The sequence below is a fragment of the Eleutherodactylus coqui genome, chromosome 13 (genome assembly GCF_035609145.1).
Source record: "Eleutherodactylus coqui strain aEleCoq1 chromosome 13, aEleCoq1.hap1, whole genome shotgun sequence".
Classification (NCBI taxonomy): Eukaryota; Metazoa; Chordata; class Amphibia; order Anura; family Eleutherodactylidae; genus Eleutherodactylus; species Eleutherodactylus coqui.
This window is the reverse complement of record NC_089849.1, coordinates 99,282,327-99,304,470: the sequence shown is the minus strand read 5'-3', so window position 1 is coordinate 99,304,470 and position 22,144 is coordinate 99,282,327. Positions and strand designations below refer to the sequence as shown.

General features: G+C 46.6%; 1 protein-coding gene across 1 annotated transcript in view; it reads right to left on the bottom strand.

Annotated features, from left to right (window-relative positions):
• Positions 1–22,144, bottom strand: part of GLP2R (glucagon like peptide 2 receptor) — a 148,243-nt gene that overhangs the window by 35,103 nt on the left and 90,996 nt on the right. The window contains exons 3-5 of the mRNA XM_066586701.1: positions 9,043–9,144; positions 4,728–4,849; positions 2,166–2,272 (exon numbers count right to left, since the gene is read on the bottom strand). Coding sequence (XP_066442798.1) covers positions 2,166–2,272; positions 4,728–4,849; positions 9,043–9,144 — 331 coding nt within the window. The remainder of the gene's footprint in view (positions 1–2,165; positions 2,273–4,727; positions 4,850–9,042; positions 9,145–22,144) is intronic.

Here is a 22,144-nt window from a genome sequence, read left to right as displayed (position 1 = left end):
ATAGGCGTTTAACCGACACAAGATGACGGTTTTCACGGATCACAAAAACCTCATATATCTGGAATCAGCTAAGAGACTCAGTCCTAGAAAGGCAAGGGGGTTGCTTTTTCTCCCTCCCCCCCCCGTTTCAACTTTTTAGTTACTTATTGTCCAGGTTGGAAGAATGTGAAAGCCGATGCTTTTGATACGTTTTCTTCCAGTAGTTTGATGAACCTCCTGTCTGAACGGTTTGTTGGCGTCGGCAGTGTCATTGGAGTTAGGGCTCCCACACACGTGCGTTTGCATTTTTGTTAACGCGATTGTCAATGGGACTTTCTAATGTTAAAAACGCAACGCACCAAAAACGCAAGTTGCATTGCGTTTTTAACATTAGAAAGTCCCATTGACAATCGCGTTAACAAAAACGCAAACGCAAGTGTGTGGGAGCCCTTACAGGAGCAAGAATCAGGTGTCGTCTGCTGTCAATCAGAGGCCACAGTGTTACCATACATGTTTACCACGACCGTGTGGCAGTTGCTCTCAGCTGTGTCCCATAGCTCCAGAACAGTCTAGTATGCCTTTTTTTATTTTGGCCCGGGCCGAGCCTGTGGGAGGGGTTTTGTTGTAATGACAAAATCTTTTTAATGTTTGCTTGGCCGGCTTGTGACTTCTCCAGGTATCTGGCCAATATTTGACGAGGAGACAGTCCGGCAAAATATTAAGATGAGTCAGCACAAATGAAGAATAGAATATCTATGTGTGAATAGGCATATAGACACTTTTTGTAAATATTACAACCCCAATTCCAAAACAGTTGGGACACATGTAAAATGTAAATAAATGTTGCGGATAAAAGAATGCAATCATTTGGGAATCTCATATGCGTATTTTAGTCACAATAGAACATATCAGAAGGGGAAAGGAAGACATTTTTCACATCATTTTAGAACAAAACACTTAGAAATTGGTAGCAGCAACAAATCTTGCAAAAGTTGGAAAGGAAGTAACAAAAGTCGGGAAAGTAGTAATGAAACAGCAGGTGGTCAATTTTTCAACTAAGTCACATGACTATATAAATAGAGTATGTTAGAGAGGCAGAGTCTCAGAAGGAAAGATAATCATAGGATCACTAATTTGAAAAACGGCATTTACGAATGGAGGAATAAATGTTCCTCACTGTAAGATTGCAAAAACTTTGAATGTCCCTCCATCTACAGTACATGATATCAAGTCAGAGAATCGGGAGAAATTCATGTGCACAAGGCCGACGGTCAATATTGAATGTTCAAGTAGCAAATGCAAGTAAGGCTATTGCTGCGAGAAAATCAGGGCAACAATGAAACTTTTTTCCTGTGATTTTTGAGCTTCAGCGCTGCTTTTTCTAGCAAAAACGTTGCTGTTACTTGTGTGGTTGTTTTGCGCGATTTGTTGTAATTCTTTTGTGCGACAGTCAATAGGACTTTCTAATGTTAAAAAAGCAATGCATGAAAATCACAAGTTTGTGCCTTGAGATGTTATAAAAAGGAGGCTCCATAGGAAAACATGGGAGATAAAAACCCCCCACAAAAACGCAGAAAAATAGGACATGCCGCGATATTTATTTCTCGCAACATCGCATGAGTGAAAACACTGCAAATGTGAAGGAAACCATTGAAAATCATTGGTTTAATAATTAAGCGTTTTCACTCTTGCATTGCGCGATTTTATGGCCAGTGTAAAGGCGCCCTCAAAGCTTGTGCTGCGCCATCACTAGGAGATCACACGGATTCCGCGGCCCCTCTGCAGTGTCAGGTGCGGATTGCTCAAACAGGGCATGCTGCGATCGCAATAGATTTCCACTTGTGGACATTAAAAACCTTTTTTGTCATAGCATGTCTATGGGCAGTATTTACTGCGAATTCCAAGGGAGAGGGGAATAAGCTGGTGCCAGACACCTTTGGCGCATCTCCCAGGAGAGCAAAAGAGTATAGGGTATGTTGAAATACAACATGACGTATTCTTTCTGCCAACGTTTGCGGTCAGGGAAGAGTAGAGTAACCCCCATACACAGATGCTGGTTAAGTGCTACCTGAATAGGTGGTTTCAGCTGACGCGTATCCAATGTGCATGGCCGGCAGTATATACGCTGTCTGAGCAGACAGTATCACATAACAGGCTTATATACAAACAATGAAGGATGAACTCACCTGAATGTTATGAGGATGCACAGCGCGAGCACGAGGGTCCCAAGTGATATGGAGTAGCCCACAGTGTAGCAGATCTGCAGCAGTAACAGCAGCGCACGCTCCTTTTTCTGTAAGAATATGGGGTAAGTCCAGAACCCACTGGTCACATTATAAGGCATCATACTGGAGTCATCGTCAGATTACAGGCCATGACAGGGTTAAAAAATGTAGAACTTTCCTGTGTCAAATCTGTTATTCTCTAATGTAACAAGATATGAAGTATTTATAAACAGAAGACAAACCCAAACTTAAAAATCATAAGCCAGTTCACTAGGTTTGTGGTACAGAACATTCTACAGGAGGGGTTTGTCTAAGGGCTCATGCCCACGGTCGTGACGGACTCCGCCTGTGCAATATCGCAGCGGAGTCGGTCACGGCGCCCCCCCAAGGACCCTATACTCTCCTCCCGGATACTCTGTGTGCGTCCCGCCTGATGTTCATGACTCAGCCGGCGGTTGGGGGGGGGGGGGGGTCGCATATTCACAGGATACGTCCGTTGTACTGGCAGCCGGAGTATAGTGTGACAGACTGCTTCCATTGACTACAGTGGCAGCTGGCCGCGCGTATTCCCGCGGCAAATAGGACAATTGGCGCACAAACTGCAACAAAAATGACACAACTTTATTCTACAGGTCAGTACGATTACTATGATAAACTTTAGTTTTTTTGCTGTACTATTTTTTTTTTAAAGACATTTAATTTTTTAAAAATTATTTTCTGCCGCCATCTTCTGTGCGCAATAACTTATTTTTGCCCACATAGTAGTGCGAGAGCTCATTTTTTGCAGGACGTCCTGTAGATTGCGTTTGTACCATTTTAGAATACATACGACTTTTTGATCATATTATATTGCATTTTTTCTTGGAGACAGAATGACCAAAAGTGCATTTCTGGAGTTCGTAATTGTTTTTTTCACACAACGTTCACCCTGCGGGGTAAATAATGCATTACTTTGATAGATCGGACTTTTACGGACGCAGCGATACTAAACATGTATTTTTGTTTTAGAATTTGATTCTTTTATCTAGTCTAACCAATGACCTGTAAAACACAGATCATTAATTACAGCTTACTGGTGGATGATCCGCAGAGTGTCTACCATGTGGAAACATACCCTATATATTACATAAACCTACCCTTATACTGTTCAGTCAGCGTGTGAAGTGTAACAACGATTGCTAAATAGTTGCGCAATCACTTTTGTTTTTATTAAGCAAGATTAACAGGGAGCCTATTAGATTAATTGGATAGGCATAGTTCAAAAAACAAATACAACGGCAATTGGATTACATTATTCCCCATAACTGGAAATCCTTACATGGCAGGAAAAAAACCTAGATATATTTGAATTTGGCTGGATTCACACAAGCGTATAATCGACCAGGTTTTCATGCCCGGCCAATATACGCTGCCCCTCTGATGAATTGGTTTACAATGCTACAGTGCACAGGGGTGTATTTCTGGAGCGTAAAAGCGGCCGGCCAAGATAGTGCATTCTGACCAGGTGCTTTTACGCCGGCGGTTGCATTGACTCCTATGGGAGCCAGTGACAGCTGCCAGACAAGGGAGGGAGTTTAGCAGCGTGACTACTGAACTCCAACCCTCTCCCCCTCTTTGCCCCTTGCTGCCCATTTGCAATGGGAGGGGACCCCATACTGCCCCACCCATTGCTGGCTGCAACAAGGGGCGGGACCTTAACAGACTAGCTCCCACCCCATCCCACCTCCTCCCCTTGCCGGTAGATGGCGAGGGGGAGGGAAGGGGCAGACAGTTTAGCCGAGCTAACCTGTCTCTCCCCGCCCAACAGCATTGTGGCCTTGGCGTATATATGTCGGGCCTGTGCAGTCTGAACGGGCGCACAAACATTAAATTTGTGCGCCTGTTTGCGCGTTTTTACGCCGTCAGGTGTGTAAAAGTGCAGGCACCCATTTGAATCCAGCCAAGAGTACACTAAAGCTACTATGAGCCGCCTACCTGCTTACCTGTTACAAAAATTGTGTTGCACAGTGTTATTATTCACTTTCATTCATATGAAAGCACCTTTCGGTAACACAAACCCCTGGAGCCTCCTGGTAACAATGTCTACCCATAAATCACTAAGAGAAGGGTGCCAGTTCACCAGCATCTCACTGATCACCCCCGTGCGCATGGAGCACGCTTCAGCTCTGCGCTGCATACCATGAAACCAATAGTCCGGCACAGAGAGAAAGATGCAGACTTCATTCCCACAGCATTAAAATCCACCATTACAAGATCCAAGGGTCGTCTTCCCATTGTAGTCCTGGTATATACATGATCCTCTCTGGTTTAGCGAGTGCTGCAATCCTGCCTATCTAGTCTCCAGCAGCACCGAGGGCCTCTTAAAATCAATCAAGCATAATAACATTTTTATCCTGATCTCGCTGTGATGTTTACGGACGCCGCTACATTGTACTCTGTAGAAACCTGCAACCATAAAACCTCCACAAACCGAAGTAATCCGGGGGGATTAACAGCAAAGGGAAAGATACAAGCCAGACTCACATTTTGTTGGAAGAGATTACTGGTGGAGCATTCTTTGTTGTCACGCCAAATATCTGTAGAGTTCTCTTTTGTGAGCCAGACGCCCTGCTCAGTGCAGTATCTGTGCGTGTAGCCGGTGTGGCCTGCAATGATACAAAGTCCTCATGACATAACTGGTGCAGAGTTACACCTCAAGACCCTTGAGATAGATATATCTGGTACCACCTATCTCCAAGGGAATCAGTAACAGGGAGCCTGCTCAATCCATGGGGTTCTAGTTCTGCACCGGCCATGATATCTAGCGTTATCAAAACTCTTGATTGCAACACTACTCATTTATGCAGAAAGAATCTTTGGAGGTTCAAAGAAATGGCAGCACCCGATTAGGAGACTCTTACATTAGGGGAAGTTAGAGATGTCCGAATAGCACATTGGCCTGTTTCACACGGGCGACACGATACCGCCGTAAGAAAATTGCAGTGATATTGCATCGATGGTCCATGTAATATTGCAGGATTTTGTTGCGGCACTACGCAAGTTTTTTTTTTTCTTTGTTTCTTTTTTTTGGGGGGGGGGGGGGGGGTCCAAGCCCTGCCCCAAAAATAAGCCCTAACTGCAAAAAAATAATCCATCGCCTAAGAAGCGCTGTCCATCTCCACTGTGTCTTCTCCCCAGTACTCGTCTTCAGTATCTCTTCTGGCCGGGGATTGGAAGCTCTGTGACACTCAGCTAATCAGAGAAAGCGCTCGATGAACCCATCACAGCAATATATTGGCTGTGATTGATTAATCGAGTGCTGGCTCTAACTGGCTGAGTCGCGGCCCCTACTCAGAGGCAGCGCTTGCTGGAGGTGGGGATTTTCCAATCCCCAGCCAGGAGACATGCCTGAAGACCCGTCCTGAAGACCAGGGAGAAGATGGGCTGGAGCTGGACAGCGCTTCCTAGGTAATGTACGTGGTTTGGTTGTTTTTCCCTGCAGCTAGGGCTTACTTTAGGGCTTTGACAGTAGGTTTTTCTACTGTCAAAGTTGCACTGCATGAAAACCGCATTTTGGTGCCATGCAACAGAGGGGAAAGCTCAATAAGGAAACGTGGGCTTAAAAAAAAAAAACATGGCAGGTTGCATGCATATAGCTAAACCTATGAGGTTTTTGGCTCACAATGTCACATGCTACAAAACATCGCAAATGTGAAGGAACCCGTAGGAAAGCATGGGCTTCACATATATGCGATTTTTAGCACTGTTGCAATGCCTACGGTGTAAACGGCACAACAGGCCTCACCAAATTAGGTCTGGGCAATAATGTGCCACACATGCTATTCCTCAGCCAATCAAGTGTAGAAAGTCACAACTTACTTTTAAGGGGTCTGTGTGTAGGTCTCCCCACAGGGACCCACTAGGGTCTCATTTGTTTCATCTAGTTTGCTTTAATCAGATGTCATACAAATGTATCGATTTAACCCCTTGAGGACCAGGCACTTTAGGGTTTTTACTGCCTTTTCCTTCAGCTACTTAAATTATTTTTGCTGTGTGTTTTTCCAGCACATATAGGCCGGATTCACACGACCGTATATCGGCTGGGTTTTCACGCCAAACCAATATACGGTGTCCTCATGTGCAGGGGGGGAGGATGGAAGAGCCAGGAGCAGGAACTGAGCTCCCGCCCCCTCTCTGCCTCCTCTCCACCCCCTCTCCGCCCCTCTGCACTATTTGCAATGATATATAATATATAGGATTTCGGATTACAGGGCGCATACAGTGATGGTTTTGGTTGGCGCCGACTTTAGGTCATTTTCTTTATGTATATATTTTTTATCTTATTTATGTAACTATTTTATCATTATTTCCTCCATGATGTCATAAGACCTTGGGCGGACATTCACATGTTTTTTTTATTTGACACTTTTCCACTGTAGCCAGGGCATCCATAGGAGCCCCAATTACCAGGAAAAACATTGTACTGCAGTGACAATAGTCACTGGCAGAGCTGCTCAGAGTCTGCTAGGACCATGCAGCTCTGCTGTGCCAGGAAATCCCGGTGATCACTGAGTCGCGTAGTGGAATAAACACTTCCGCTTTTTAGTACATAGCGCTCAATGAGCACTATGTACGGGGGAAAGAAGTGGTTAAAAATTGCTTCTCCCTTCTCCTCCAGGTCCTCAGCTGTAACTAACAGGTGACAACCCAACCTGCTCCTGCTTGATTGCAGCAGCGGCGGCTTTAATCCTTCGCCGTATTTCTGCAATCAGGCAGGATTAAAACCTAGGACTAAGCACTGTAAATTTACGGTTCTTGGTCCTTATAGGGTTACTAAATAATAACTGGGTGTTACCAGTACGGGTAGTGCCCCTGCACGCTATAACTGACCAATCAGTGCTGACAGTGTTAAACACCGTTGCCTATAATAGGTTTCATCTGGTTTTCGGCATGGTATCTGTTATTTTACCGAACAAATTAGCACTGTCTGTTTTCTCGTATTTGTGATGGGGATGGAGGGTTTGAACACGGCTGACTTGTCTACATAGAAGCAAGATTCCTGTGCCGCTCCTGATGTCTTTATAATAAATGGTATTTTCTGCAGGAGATTTGTCACATTTTCGGAAGTGACATTTATCACATCCCCTTGTCTACAAGAGGCGATGATTAAACCCGCTACCGGAGTCTCATTCTACATATAATGAACTGCTCCACATATAGATTTTATCATCGATCGTCTATCAAAATAAATTGTTTCTATAAGATAACTGCCGCAGGGATGTGATGTGGGACTCAAGTGTATTCAACATGGCCAATATGAAATACTGCCAAACAGCATACAGATAGCCATACAGTGCCAGAGTGCATTAACATTGGCATGGTGTTATTTTATGGAATGCTGTATTTTTTATGTTATTTCTTTATAGGTGGAGTGCCGGAGAAAAGACTTATGTTAACATGTGGCAATCTCTGGCATTTCCACTGAAATGAATGTGAAAGCCTCCATGTGTGGCTACTATTGTATCAGCTTGAGGGTGGATTCAGACGAACGTATATCAGCTCGGTTTTCACGCCGAGCCGATATACGATGTCCTCATCTGCAGGGGGGGAGGGGGGGTGGAAGAGCCAGAAGCAGGAACTGAGCTCCCGCCCCCTCTCTGCCTCCTCTCCACCCCCTCTCCGCCCCTCTGCACTATTTGCAATGAAAGGAGGCAGAACGGGGCAGGGCTAAGTTCCTTGAATTAGCCCCGCCCCCACCCCACCTCTCCTCATTGCAAATAGTGCAGAGGGGCGGAGAGGAGGCAGAAAGGGGGCAGGAGCTCAGAGCACTGCTTCTGGCTCTTCCAGCCTCCTCCCCCTGCAGAGAGAGACGACGTATATCGGCTGGGTGTGAAAACCCAGCCGATATACGTTCGTCTGAATCCAGGCTGAGCCTGACTGTGCATTTGGTCTTTGACTAATGGGTGGCCTGGGGGCAATTAGGAAGAGTTTTTAGTTCCCTCCTGGCCTGGGTTCTGTGTTCATTTTCGGTTCTGTGGTCATTTTCAGTTCAGTCTCCTTCTGCTGTGGAGTGAGGACATCTCTAGGTCTGGTTTCCGTGGTTCTTTCAGCGGCTCTTCAGGTAAGTTCGGAGATTTATTCTTTGAGGTTTTGGTTTAGTTTTATGGTGGTTTTTTTTCTTTGTCATTTATCAGGGTTAGTGAGTGGCACAGGCAGGAGGGTGGATGCATCCTTATCAGGACGGGCCATCAGCGAGTAGGCAGTGGTTGTCACCCTCCAGTTCACCTTAGGGAAACCCAATCATGTTTATTTCCAGTTTTGGCCAATTTTGTGGAGTTCAGTAAAAAGTATTTAAGAGACTTGTCTTGCCTCTTGTGTGTAATAGTTGGTTATCTACAAAGTGTCATATTCACCCAAATGTGATGGCTGATCAAATAGTCAAAAGTTCGTGTTTGAGGAGCACTTTTGGGATGGAGAGGAGCTTTGAACACGACGACCGCAACATTTTATTAGGTGTTTGTATGTTGAAGTGATTGTATCCAGTAGTTGCTGCAGTCCTCAGTTGCCCACAACTTTACAGCTGCTCCAAAAAAGGAAACGGTACTATGTACTGTATCTTACTGCTGGTTCAGTTATATCACCCTGTGTGACTCCTAGTGTGAGCGCTCCTTTGCCTGGCAACTTTATGACTTTCTGCCTGACCATTTGCGCACACAGAACTTCATGTGACCACTAGATGTAATTATATCTGCTGTATATTAGACTGACTCTGCTGCAGATTTCTTTTAAGAAGCAGGAGGCGACAGTCTACAAATTAGCATAATTTAATAAGTTAGGCTGCGGCCTTTCTTCTCGTTACCTTCTTGAATCGGCAGGTACCATGGACAAGGAACGGATACATTCCCTGGGTAGGAAAATGGCCAGCAAACGAAGCGATCGAATGTCCCATTACAGTAAACTCCTAAAAGAGAAGAGAACATCAACCATCAATAATGATGACATCATTGACCAGAAAGCAAACGGGTGCAAAGAGCACAGGAGAGGGAAGGAAGGAACTTTGCTGTAAAGGTACCTTTAGCCATACCCAGCAAAGTCTTCTTATCGTGCTGGTGAGAAGCCTGAAGGAATCTATCCACAATTTTGCAAACACTACTTCATGAAAGAGGAATAAGAGAAAGTAGTGAGGAGAAGAAAGCGGAAAGTGTTAAAAATTTTAAGTAGAAGGGGAGAAAGATGAAGAAAGCATACAGGACAAATTATTGCGGTGTCTTCTACTTTGAGTTGTGATGTTTCTTCAGACGCAGCGTAATCTTCCTCATGTCTCTTGTGTCCCCATTATTATTATTGGATAATAAGTGGTCGTAAAACAGTCTGGTAATAAAGTGCCGCCAGAAACTTCCTTATCACTGACTATAGTCTCCACACATGCCCTGGAGCTTTGTGCTGGTTGGGTAATTGTACGAATGTACTGGACCCACAATGCACATGACTCAACGCTGTGCATGCTTCAGTCTAACACTAGAATACAGATCTTGAGTTGTAACTGAGGAATCTTGCTTAGCTCTGCACTGTAACGAGGGGGACCTAGGAGATAGCTGGAGAGGGGCCTCAGGGGAAGAGTGACAGTGCAACAGGCAGTAGGAGGGGAACCCCTCTAATGGTAGAGTATGGCCTATTGACAAGCATTAGAGGTGTCGAGTATGCTGGGCTGGAGGAGGATGATGTGTGTGTGCTGTAGAAACTTTGGCCGTGGCTCCGGAATGTGGGCCTGTGGTGGTACATAGGAGACTAAAATGGAATAGATGTGACTGCTTTTTTCGCAAGACCCAATAGCTGCGGTAGCTGTCAATGGGTGTTATCTCCCTTCTGCTTCTATCCTAAAGAATGCCATGAGAGGGAGGAAGAGTCCAGGAGGTTGAGGACAAGGATGCCGGGTAGAAGTGGACGTTTGCCACATGTATTTTTGGTAGCTCACAGGAGGGAATGGGAGTTGGAGAGTCAAGGTGAGGAGGCCATTAAAGATCAGTCTCCGGAAAGAAGTTCTAGGGTCTAGGAGACACATAGGAGAGGAAGATCTCTATCTCTGTCCCCTGGGGAGGGGCCATCAAGGGCCTGGGCAGACCACAGGAGTCCAGACAAAGGTGCAATTTAGCAAACAACGGAGCCAGCGTGAACATTGGGACAGCCAACAGTGGGAGTCTGCAAGTGCTGAGGCAATGTCATTGTCCCAGGGGAATGGGGAGGGAAGATATCAAAGATATTTGGAACTTGGCTAAGAGCCTTTTGTATATATGTGAGCATCTGGAGAGAGACATCCAGAAGACTGACGCACTGTTTTTCCTATATTGATAGCATTTGGGAGGCTTGTCGTAGTGCGTTGGCATTACGATGAACATTTTCGCCAGCGTTTGGCTTTGCATTCTGGTATGCCATGGGATCAAATAGATCCTGCTTAACGGATGAGGATGCCTCAGAGAGTGACTTTTTCCGAGCAGGGGCGGCAGCCTGGCAAGGTAGCCGGACAGCCACAAGAGTCCATACTACTGGCAGTTTAATGAGGCAACATGCAGAATTGGGGATAGCACCAAAAAAAAGAAAAGGAGAAATTTAGGTTAATACACCATTTATCCTTAAAGAGAACATGACCCACCGCCAACCAAAACTGTCACCATATGTGCCCTGTAGTAATTCGAGACTACAAATTATATCAAAACATTCAAAACAAAATGAGGAACCCAATCCTGTAAGTTTATTTTTAAAATTTATATATTCAAGTTAAAATAAAGTACATTTTTTTTAGCTTTTTACCCTTAATAAAATAGGAAAAAAAATCTGTGGGAAAAAAAACAAACAAAAATGATATCAAAAATAGGTCTTTATTTCACAGGAAAAAGAAACGCAGAAAAAATTATTCTGGTAGCTGAAAAAAAAAATGTCGTAAAACCACCACATGGTTAAAATCCCTAAAAAGTGGCTTAGTCCTTAAGAGGTTAATGAAAAAGTCTTAGACATATATTGATCATGATCTTCAGATCCAACTCTTATGCCCTAGCATGCTTTGCATCAGCCACATTTGTGAGAGCCACGGCTTCTCCTATTCACCTATGCTTCTACCCGTTCTGTATGTAACGGGCAGCTAGTCTGTTATGACATTAATAAGCCAGGGGCAGTTTTCAAAAGGGATCAATATTTACGAAGAATATATCAAACCGAATCAGAAGCGGAGTGAATCAGCTCATTCCCCCAATATTCTCTTTTTTACCACAGGGGCACAATTCCCTCTGTAGTTATTGGCAGTAATGTAAGCTTCATTTATGTAGCTTGATTAATATCCTGCATAAAATCGTTCTTTGAGGTCTCTTGCCTCCTGTTCATACGCTGCTCTTCCTGTTCCGGAGGACCAGTCACTTGAGAATGACTCTCTGAAGGGAGTGGGAATGGTAGCTGTAATCTAAGAAAGCTGTTACTCTGTGTAAGCTGGTAATTAGTTGACCCTCATTGCTCCTAGATACTAAAATGTCCAGGAACGGTAAAGATATGTAATCAATTTCGGATGTAAACTTCAAATTAAAAGTGTTGATATTCAGCTAGGACGGTCACCAAAGCCATCCTTAGCTCCTAACCAAAGCACAAAAAGGTCATCAATATATACAGTCCAGAATACAATCTGGTCTGTCCACCGTGCACTCTCATCAGAGAAGACTACATGGTCCTCTCACCAGCCCAGGAGCAAGTTAGCATACGTAAGGGAACAGGGGCTCCCCATTGCTGCACCGCTGAGCGGATTGAAGAACCAGCATTGAAAATGAACTAATTGTAGGGAAGTATACAGCGCAAAAGGTCCAGAAGAAAGTCACTGTGATTAGATAAAAAATTACTACAGTTCTCTAAAAATACGTCTACAGAAGCCAGCCATATCCCAGATTCAAAAGGGATCCCATCTATCCTTAATAGAAAGTCGCTGGATCCCTGATACAATGAAGTGACATTTCAAGGGGTCCAGTCCTTTATGGACCTTATGTAGCCCATAGAATGTCATAAACCTGGGATGGATCAGATAGAGAATATCCAATTCACTATGACTGATCAGAGAACTATCAAGCGGCTTTTGTAGTAATATACTCGTAAATGACTCCCTTTGGCACTCGATCATTGGATTGCTCCTACAGATTTCATAGTCCGTTTGTATATTCAAAATATGCATGCACATATTGTTCAGCACCCCTAACCACTGTATTGTCCCCCTTGTCCAAGGGCTTGATGACCGAGTTCCTATTGGACTCCAGCCCTCCCAAAGCATCCATTTCATCACAGGTCTAGTTTGTCTCCTGAACGGTGTATGATCAAGTGTTCCCAGGACACAATTGAGGAACATGTCTATAGTTTTAGAATCCCCTTTAGGTGGGTCTTTAGTATTTTTGTTCTTGAAGCCTGTAAAAGGATTACTCATGCTGGGAACCTCATCTTCATCTAGGAGGGACACTAAGTATTTCCATCCCTGTAGTATTTCCAGGCTCAGGTTTCTACATTATCACATCTGTTTGTTTCAAGATTTTTTTTCAGCTTAATTTTCACCCAATTAAGTAAATTGAATTTTGTGGTGGGAACATATCCAAGTCCTTTATGGCTGATATTGAGCTCCGCTTTAGACATAGGCACTCCAGACAAATTTAGAACCCAGGAAGCCTCTATCCTAGATGTCTATCTTGGAGGTCTGTATCCCTTAAGCTACTCGGACTCACTAGATAAGTGTTGGGGATAAAGCTGTGAATTAAAAAATAGTAGAGATGAGCGAACGTACTCGTCCGAGCATGATACTCGTTCGAGTATTAGCGTGTTCGAGATGCTCGTTACTCGAGACGAGTACCACGCGATGTTCGAGTTACTTTCACTTTCATCTCTGAGACGTTAGTGCGCTTTTCTGGCCAATAGAAAGACAGGGAAGGCATTACAACTTCCCCCTGCGACGTTCAAGCCCTATACCACCCCCCTGCTGTGAGTGGCTGGCGAGATCAGGTGTCACCTGAGTATATAAATCGGCCCCTCCCGCGGCTCGCCACAGATGCATTCTGACAGAGTTCAGGGAAAGTGCTGTTGGTGCCGGAGCTGCTATAGGGAGAGCGTTAGGAGTATTTTAGGCTTCAAGAACCCCAACGGTCCTTCTTAGGGCCACATCTAACCGTGTGCAGTACTGTGGAGGCTGCTTTTTGCAGTGTTGCACATTTTTTCTTTTTTTGTATATCGGCCGTGCAGAGCATTGCGCCCTGCAGTAATTATACATAGTGCAGGGCCAGTAGTGGTGAGGCACGGACAGAAGAGATATTGTGAGGCAGGGACAGAAGACATATACAGTGTATATAGGCAGTGGGCCATTTTGGGAAAAAAAATCTATTTGGGCTGCCTGTGACTTTACAGCAGGCTTGCGCAAAATTATTTCCTGGCTCTGTGTTGGCTGTTAAATCACCGCTGTATTCCAGTCCACAGTGCAACAGTCTGTAGTTATTTGACATACTCCAGGGCCAGTAGTGGTGACGCAGAGAGAGAAGACATATACAGTGTATATAGGCAGTGGGCCTTTCCAAAAACATTTGGGGAAAAAAATCTATTTGGGCTGCCTGTTACTGTCCTCAGTGTTCTGGGTCTGTGCTGGGTGTAGTTGTCCTCCTAATTCATACGCAGCCAGCTAAGTGTTACAGCAGGCTTGCGCAAAATTATTTCCTGGCTCTGTGTTGGCTGTTAAATCACCGCTGTATTCCAGTCCACAGTGCAACAGTCTGCAGATATTTTACATACTCCAGGGCCAGTAGTGGTGACGCAGAGAGCGAAGACATATACAGTGTATATAGGCAGTGGGCCTTTCCAAAAACATTTGGGAAAAAAAATCTATTTGGGCTGCCTGTGACTGTCCTCAGTGTACTGGGTCTGTGCTGGGTGTAGTTGTCCTCCTAATTCATACGCAGCCAGCTAAGTGTTACAGCAGGCTTGCGCAAAATTATTTCCTGGCGTTCCGTAAGCGAAGTCAGCCTCCAACCACAGGCCAATAAGCGGCACATTTAATTACAGCGTTCTGTTTCTGCATTACTGGTAATACAGCATGCTGAGGGGTAGGGGTAGGCCTAGAGGAGGTGGACGCGGGCGAGGACGCGGAGGCCCAAGTCAGGGTGTGGGCACAGGCTGAGCTCCTGATCCAGGTGTATTGCAGCTGACTGCTGCGGGATTAGGAGAGAGGCACGTTTCTGGCATCCCCACATTCATCTCACAATTAATGGGTCCACGAGGTAGACCTTTATTAGAAAATGAGCAGTGTGAGCAGGTCCTGTCGTGGACACATTCTGAGGAGCGGGCAGACTCCCAGGAACTGTTCTCGGGCCCCTGCTCAGATTGGGCAGCAATGGTTCCTCTCCCACCAGGGGAGTTTATCGTGACTGATGCCCAACCTTTGGAAAGTTCCCGGGGGTCCGGAGGATGAGGCTGGGGACTTCCGGCAACTGTCTCAAGACCTTTCAGTGGGTGAGGAGGCCGATGACGATGAGACACAGTTGTCTATCAGTGAGGTAGTAGTAAGGGCAGTAAGTCCGAGGGAGGAGCGCACAGAGGATTCGGAGGAAGAGCAGCAGGACGATGAGGTGACTGACCCCACCTGGTTTGCTACGCCTACTGAGGACAGGTCTTCAGAGGGGGAGGCAAGGGCAGCAGCAGGGCAGGTTGCAAGAGGCAGTGCGGTGGCCAGGGGTAGAGGCAGGGCCAGACCGAATAATCCACCAACTGTTTCCCAAAGCGCCCCCTCGCGCCATGCCACCCTGCAGAGGCCGAGGTGCTCAAAGGTCTGACAGTTTTTCACTGAGAGTGCAGACGACCGACGAACAGTGGTGTGCAACCTGTGTCACACCAAGATCAGCCGGGGAGCCACCACCACCAGCCTCACCACCACCAGCATGCGCAGACATATGATGGCCAAGCACCCCACAAGGTGGGACGAAGGCCGTTCACCGCCTCCGGTTTGCACCGCTGCCTCTCCCCCTGTGCCCCAACCTGCCACTGAGATCCAACCCCCCTCTCAGGACACAGGCACTACCGTCTCCTGGCCTGCACCCACACCCTCACCTCTGCTGTCCTCGGCCCCATCCACCAATGTCTGTCAGCGCACCGTCCAGCCGTCGCTAGCGCAAGTGTTGGAGCGCAAGCGCAAGTACGCCGCCACGCACCCGCACGCTCAAGCGTTAAACATGCACATTGCCAAATTTATCAGCCTGGAGATACTGCCGTATAGGGTTGTGGAAACGGAGTCTTTCAAAAGTATGATGGCGGCGGCGGCCCCGCGCTACTCAGTTCCAAGTCGCCACTACTTTTCCCGATGTGCTGTCCCAGCCCTGCACGACCACGTCTCCCGCAACATTGTTCGCGCCCTCACCAACGCGGTTACTGGCAAGGTCCACTTAACAACGGACACGTGGACAAGCACAGGCGGGCAGGGCCTCTATATCTCCCTGACGGCACATTGGGTGAATTTAGTGGAGGCTGGGACAGAGTCAGAGCCTGGGACCGCTCACGTCCTACCCACCCCCAGAATTGCGGGCCCCAGCTCGGTGCTGGTATCTGCGGCGGTGTATGCTTCCTCCACTAAACCACCCTCCTCCTCCTCCTCCTACGCAACCTCTGTCTCGCAATCAAGATGTGTCAGCAGCAGCAAGTCGCCAGCAGTCGGTGTCGCGCGGCATGGTAGCACAGCGGTGGGCAAGCGTCAGCAGGCCGTGCTGAAACTACTCAGCTTAGGAGAGAAGAGGCACACGGCCCACGAACTGCTGCAGGGTCTGACAGAGCAGACCGACCGCTGGCTTGCGCCGCTGAGCCTCCAACCGGGCATGGTCGTGTGTGACAACGGCCGTAACCTGGTGGCGGCTCTGCAGCTCGGCAGCCTCACGCACGTGCCATGCCTGGCCCACGTCTTTAATTTGGTGGTTCAGCGCTTTCTGAAAAGCTACCCACGCTTGTCAGACCTGCTCGGAAAGGTGCGCCGGCTCTGCGCACATTTCCGCAAGTCCCACACAGACGCTGCCACCCTGCGCACCCTGCAACATCGGTTTCCTCTGCCAGTGCACTGACTGCTGTGCGACGTGCCCACACAGTGGAACTCTACGCTCCACATGTTGGCCAGGCTCTATGAGCAGCGTAGAGCTATAGTGGAATACCAACTCCAACATGGGCGGTGCAGTGGGAGTCAGCCTCCTCAATTCTTTACAGAAGAGTGGGCCTGGTTGGCAGACATCTGCCAGGTCCTTGGAAACTTTGAGGAGTCTACCCAGATGGTGAGCGGCGATGCTGCAATCATTAGCGTCACCATTCCTCTGCTATGCCTCTTGAGAAGTTCCCTGCAACGCATAAAGACAGACGCTTTGCGCTCGAAAACAGAGGCGGGGGAAGACAGTATGTCGCTGCATAGTCAGAGCACCCTCCTGTCTATATCTCAGTGCGTTGAGGAGGAGGAGGAGGAGGAGGAGGAGGAGCATGAGGAGGGTGAGGAGGAGGGGGAAGAGACAGCTTGGCCCACTGCTGAGGGTACCCATTCTGCTTGCCTGTCATCCTTTCAGCGTGTATGGCCTGAGGAGGAGGAGGAGGATCCTGAAAGTGATCTTCCTAGTGAGGACAGCCATGTGTTGCATACAGGTACCCTGGCACACATGGCTGACTTCATGTTAGGATGCCTTTTTCGTGACCCTCGCGTTACACGCATTCTGGCCACTACGGATTACTGGGTGTACACACTGCTCGACCCACGGTATAAGGAGAAGCTTTCCACTCTCATACCCGAAGAGGAAAGGGGTTCGAGAGTCATGCTGTACCACAGGACCCTGGCGGACAAACTGATGGTAAAATTTCCATCCGACAGCGCTAGTGGCCGAAGGCGCAGTTCCGAGGGCCAGGTAGCAGGGGAGGCGCAGAGATCAGGCAGCATGTACAGCACAGGCAGGGGAACACTCTCTAAGGCCTTTGACAGCTTTCTGGCTCCCCAGCAAGACTGTGTCACCGCTCCCCAGTCAAGGCTGAGTTGGCGGGAGCACTGTAAAAGGATGGTGAGGGAGTACGTAGCCGATCGCACGACTGTCCTCCGTGACGCCTCTGCCCCCTACAACTACTGGGTGTCGAAGCTGGACACGTGGCCTGAACTTGCGCTGTATGCCCTGGAGGTGCTTGCTTGTCCTGCGGCTAGCATCTTGTCAGAGAGGGTGTTTAGTGCGGCTGGGGGAATCATCACAGATAAGCGTACCCGCCTGTCAACCGACAGTGCCGACAGGCTTACACTCATCAAGATGAACAAAGCCTGGATTTCCCCAGACTTCTCTTCTCCACCAGCGGACAGCAGCAATACGTAAGCAATACGTAGGCTGCACCCGCGGATGGAAGCTACGTTCTCTCTCACCATCCAAAACGGGGACCTTTTAGCTTCATCAATCTGTGTATAATATCCTCCTCCTCCTGCTCTTCCTCCTGAAACCTGACGTAATCACGCCGAACGGGCAATTTTTCTTAGGCCCACAAGGCTCAGTCATATAATTTTTGTAAACAATGTTTATACGTTTCAATGCTCATTAAAGCGTTGAAACTTGCACCTGAACCAATTTTTATTTTAACTGGGCTGCCTCCAGGCCTAGTTACCAATTAAGCCACATTAACCAAAGCGATTAATGGGTTTCACCTGCCCTCTTGGTTGGGCATGGGCAATTTTTCTGACGTACATTAGTACTGTTGGTACACCAATTTTTTGGGGACCTCGCCTACAGTGTAATCCAATTAATTTTTTGCCCACCTGCATTAAAGCTGACGTTACATCAGCTGTGTTGGGCACTGCAATGGGATGTATTTATGTACCGCCGGTGGGTTCCAGGGAGCCACCCATGCTGTGGGTCCACAGGGAGTTGTAACTGCATGTGTCTACTTCTAAAGAACCCCAGTCTGACTGGGGCATGCAGTGTGGGCCGAAGCCCACCTGCATTTAATCGGACGTTACCTCAGCTGTGATGGGCAATGCAATAGGATATAATGTATGTACAGCCGGTGGGTTCCAGGGAGCCACCCATGCTGTGGGTGCACACGGAATTCCCATTGCGGAGTTGTACCTGGCTGTGACTATTTATAAAAAACCCGGTCTGACTGGGGCATGCAGACACCTTGACAGAATGAATAGTGTGTGGCACATAGGTTCCCCATTGCTATGCCCACGTGTGCAGCTCCTGATGGAGGTGGCACAGGATTGGATTTCTCATTGCTTCTGTACAGCATTGTGGGCTATCGCCCCGCCCCTTTTAAAGAGGGTCGCTGCCTAGCCGTGCCAACCCTCTGCAGTGTGTGCCTGCTTTTCCTGTGGCAGACGCACTTATAAATAGACATGAGTGTGGCGTGGCATGAGGGCAGCTGAAGGCTGGGCAGGGACACTTTGGTGTGCGCTGTGGACACTGGGTCGTGCGGGGGGGGGGGGGGGTTGGGCAGCATGTAACCCAGGAGAAGTGGCAGCGGAGTGTCATGCAGGCAGTGATTGTGCTTTGTTGGAGGTAGTGTGGTGCTTAGCTAAGGTATGCATTGCTAATGAGGGCTTTTCAGAAGTAAAAGTTGTTGGGAGGGGGGTGGCCCCACCCTTGCCGGTATTGTGGCTTAATAGTGGGACCTGGGAACTTGAGATGCAGCCCAACATGTAGCCCCTCGCCTGCCCTATCCGTTGCTGTGTCGTTCCCATCACTTTCTTGAATTGCCCAGATTTTCACAAATGGAAACCTTAGCGAGCATCGGCGATATACAAAAATGCTCGGGTCGCCCATTGACTTCAATGGGGTTCGTTACTCGAAACGAACCCTCGAGCATCGCGATAATTTCGTCCAGAGTAACGAGCACCCGAGCATTTTGGTGCTCGCTCATCTCTAAAAAAAATAGTTGTTTGTTGAGAAGGGAAGAGTGTAGATGGTGAAGATAATAATGAAAGCGAGGATAACCCAGGGGGATTGGTTATTGTAGATGGAGCCATATGAGATGGTTCAGGGACCTCGCCTAGCTTCTACTATAATCACATGATCTATGTCTGGCTGATTATATGATAGATGGGACCCATCTGATGTCAAATGAGTCATAAGCAGCTCTGTTCCCATGTGGCATGTCACTCCTTCTGGAGGCTGGTGGACAGAAGAGACATTATGCAACAGGCATTGACTGACCAGGATGGATCTTTTTAAATGCCATAACGTTACATTCAAATTTGAGGATTTTCTTATACTTTATTGATGATTACTTTATATCTTCCTGAGGAACTAAGGCTATTTTTAACAGCCTATGGAAATGCATCAGAGACTTTTCTATGAACTTTATTGGTATGTTGTTCATTATATGCCTGTTTTCTAAGGATCAAAGATAACTAATATCTGAGGAGAATTGTAGCGATGATCTCTGGTTGCTAACCTAACATCATCTTTGGTATACAGTTAAGATCTACCATTGGTTATTGATAAACGCATACAAAATTGATATCCACTTGCCATCTCTAGGAATAGTACCCCATGTGTACGATTAGTAGACATGACAACTTGAGGCCTCTCCTACCGTATCTATAGTATTAGGGCTTGTTATGGTCTTGAGAAGCAATCATTCTTTTTGTTAACTATTGGGGACATTGTCTGAGAAAGGTGACTGATATGGGTTGCTACTCAATCCTTGGATATCTGCCCCCTACAGGGACTAATATCATTCAGCAGACATTCGTGGGCTTTAATTTATAGTGTGATACTCCCCCATACCTCTGACCAGCATATACGTAATTGTGGACTTCTTTAAAAAGAGTGTCAGCTACTTCTAGCCTTATAAGCTAAGCTTATGGGCTGAAAGTAGGCAACCCACTGAGTTGGAGAAAAAAAGGGTTACCTCTCCCATAACTCCCAGTGTTCGCTCTGGAGGTCGTTACTCAATGCATTGAGCAGTGCTGCTAAGTAGCCCTCCTATTATAAAATTAGAACGCGTGGACTACTTAGCAGCGTCACTCAAAGAATTCATAGGTAACTTTCAGTGCTCACACCAGGATAACAGGAGAGTTAGGTAAAAATCCTACATCCCCGGACTCAGCGGGTCACCTTTGAGCCCATAAGCTTAGCTTATAGGACATTAAAGTAGCTGACAGTCTCTTTAAAGAGGAGATCTTGACAATAGGGTACAACAGGATGACAATAGGATGTTCCTGTTGGGATCACCCTCATCAGGGCGGCTATCCCATTTTTGCAAGGAAGGGATTGATCATAGGGTCAGAATAGTCTGACCCCTCTATCACTTTATGTAGAATAGTTTCATAGGACATTAATTGTTAGAATAAAGGTTACATTTTAATGGTAGTCCTCCTTGGAAACTCAGAGCTTCTGGTTAGTATAGTTATCTCATAATTAGAGGGCAGGGTCAACAGAGTCATCCAATTATCATTAGAGGGAATGAATAGCAGAGTTATCTATCATTAGAGGACAGGGTCACTAGAGTGATCTCATCATCATTAGACGATTAAAGGGATGGTCGACGGTCATCTCATTATCATTAGAGGGAATGAATAGCAGAGTCAACTCATTGTTAGAGAACCGGGGAAAACAGAGAAATATCGTTAGAGGGAAAAGTGTTATTGCACTCAGTAAGGACTCACTCACATGGGTGTATGTCGGTTGTATATTATGCGCACATTTTTTAATGCGCGTAATACACAGTGCTAAATGCCCATCTCTATTTGGCCACTCATCTGTATTTTTTCATGTGCATATTACGCATGTTAAAAAAAAATGCAGCATGTCGTGTTTTGGTGTGTATTACAAACGCAATACTCAATATATGCTATGGGAATTTAACATATGCAGCAAATATGCATTCACATGTGTATTTTACACGTCTAATCGGAGGAACACATACTCTGTGTAAGTGAGCCCTAAGAGAAACAATTCTGGGAGAGGTGATACTTTTTAATTGCCAGAAAAAAAGAAAAGAAAAATGGATGTTCAACAGCAAGCTTTTGAGAGTACTTTGTTGTACTATTCCTGATGAAGAGACCCAAGTATTTGAAGAAGCACACATACGCCCATATTAAAGAGTAGAGACATGCTCTAATGCACAATAACTTTTTTTTTTTAACAGGCTAAGATAGTATCAAACTTTTTTCCGTAGACCATTAGAGGAAAGAAATAGAGTCATCATTATATGAGAGCAGACCAGCAGTAGTTAGGGGGCAGTCATAGCAAGCTATTTCTATAGAGCAGTCTCACCATATAACTAGAGATGAGTGAGCGTACTCGCTAAAGCAAACTACTTGAGTGAGCAGTGCCTTATGAGAGTACCTGCCCGCTCGTCTCTAAAGATTCGGGTGCCGGCGGGGGAGAGCGGTGAGTTGCGGGAGTGAACAAGGGGAAGCGGGGGGGGGGGGTAAGAGTGAGAAAAAGATCTCCCTCCCGTTCTTCCCCGCCGCTAACTGCCCCCCCCCGCCGGCACCCGAGACGAGCAGGCAGGTACTTGCATAAGGCAATACTCGCTCAAGTAGTTTGCCTTAGCGAGTACGCTTGCTCATCTCTACATATAACCCTAATAACCTGGAACACTGCAAAAATTACAAGTAGTGTTGAGCAAACCGAAACAGTTGAACCCCATTTCAGGTCAAACTTTTCTAAACTCAAGTCTGCCAAACTCACCAAATTGGTGTCCACCACATGGCATAAAAGAGGAGGACAAATCGCATGACTTCAGGGAAGCTCATAAGGCTTTGCAAAGTGCTTCATTGCATGTTTACCCTCCCTTGTAGCATCAAAGAGGGTATTCAGGTATTCAGCTCAGCAATGGCATCACCACCTTTTAGTGAACAATTTTTTTCTGCCAAAAGCTTGAAAAAAATTCATGCTTGTGACAATAAATCAGGCGTGGATTGTTGAGGGTTTTTACCCCTTAACGCCACAGGACGCATGTTT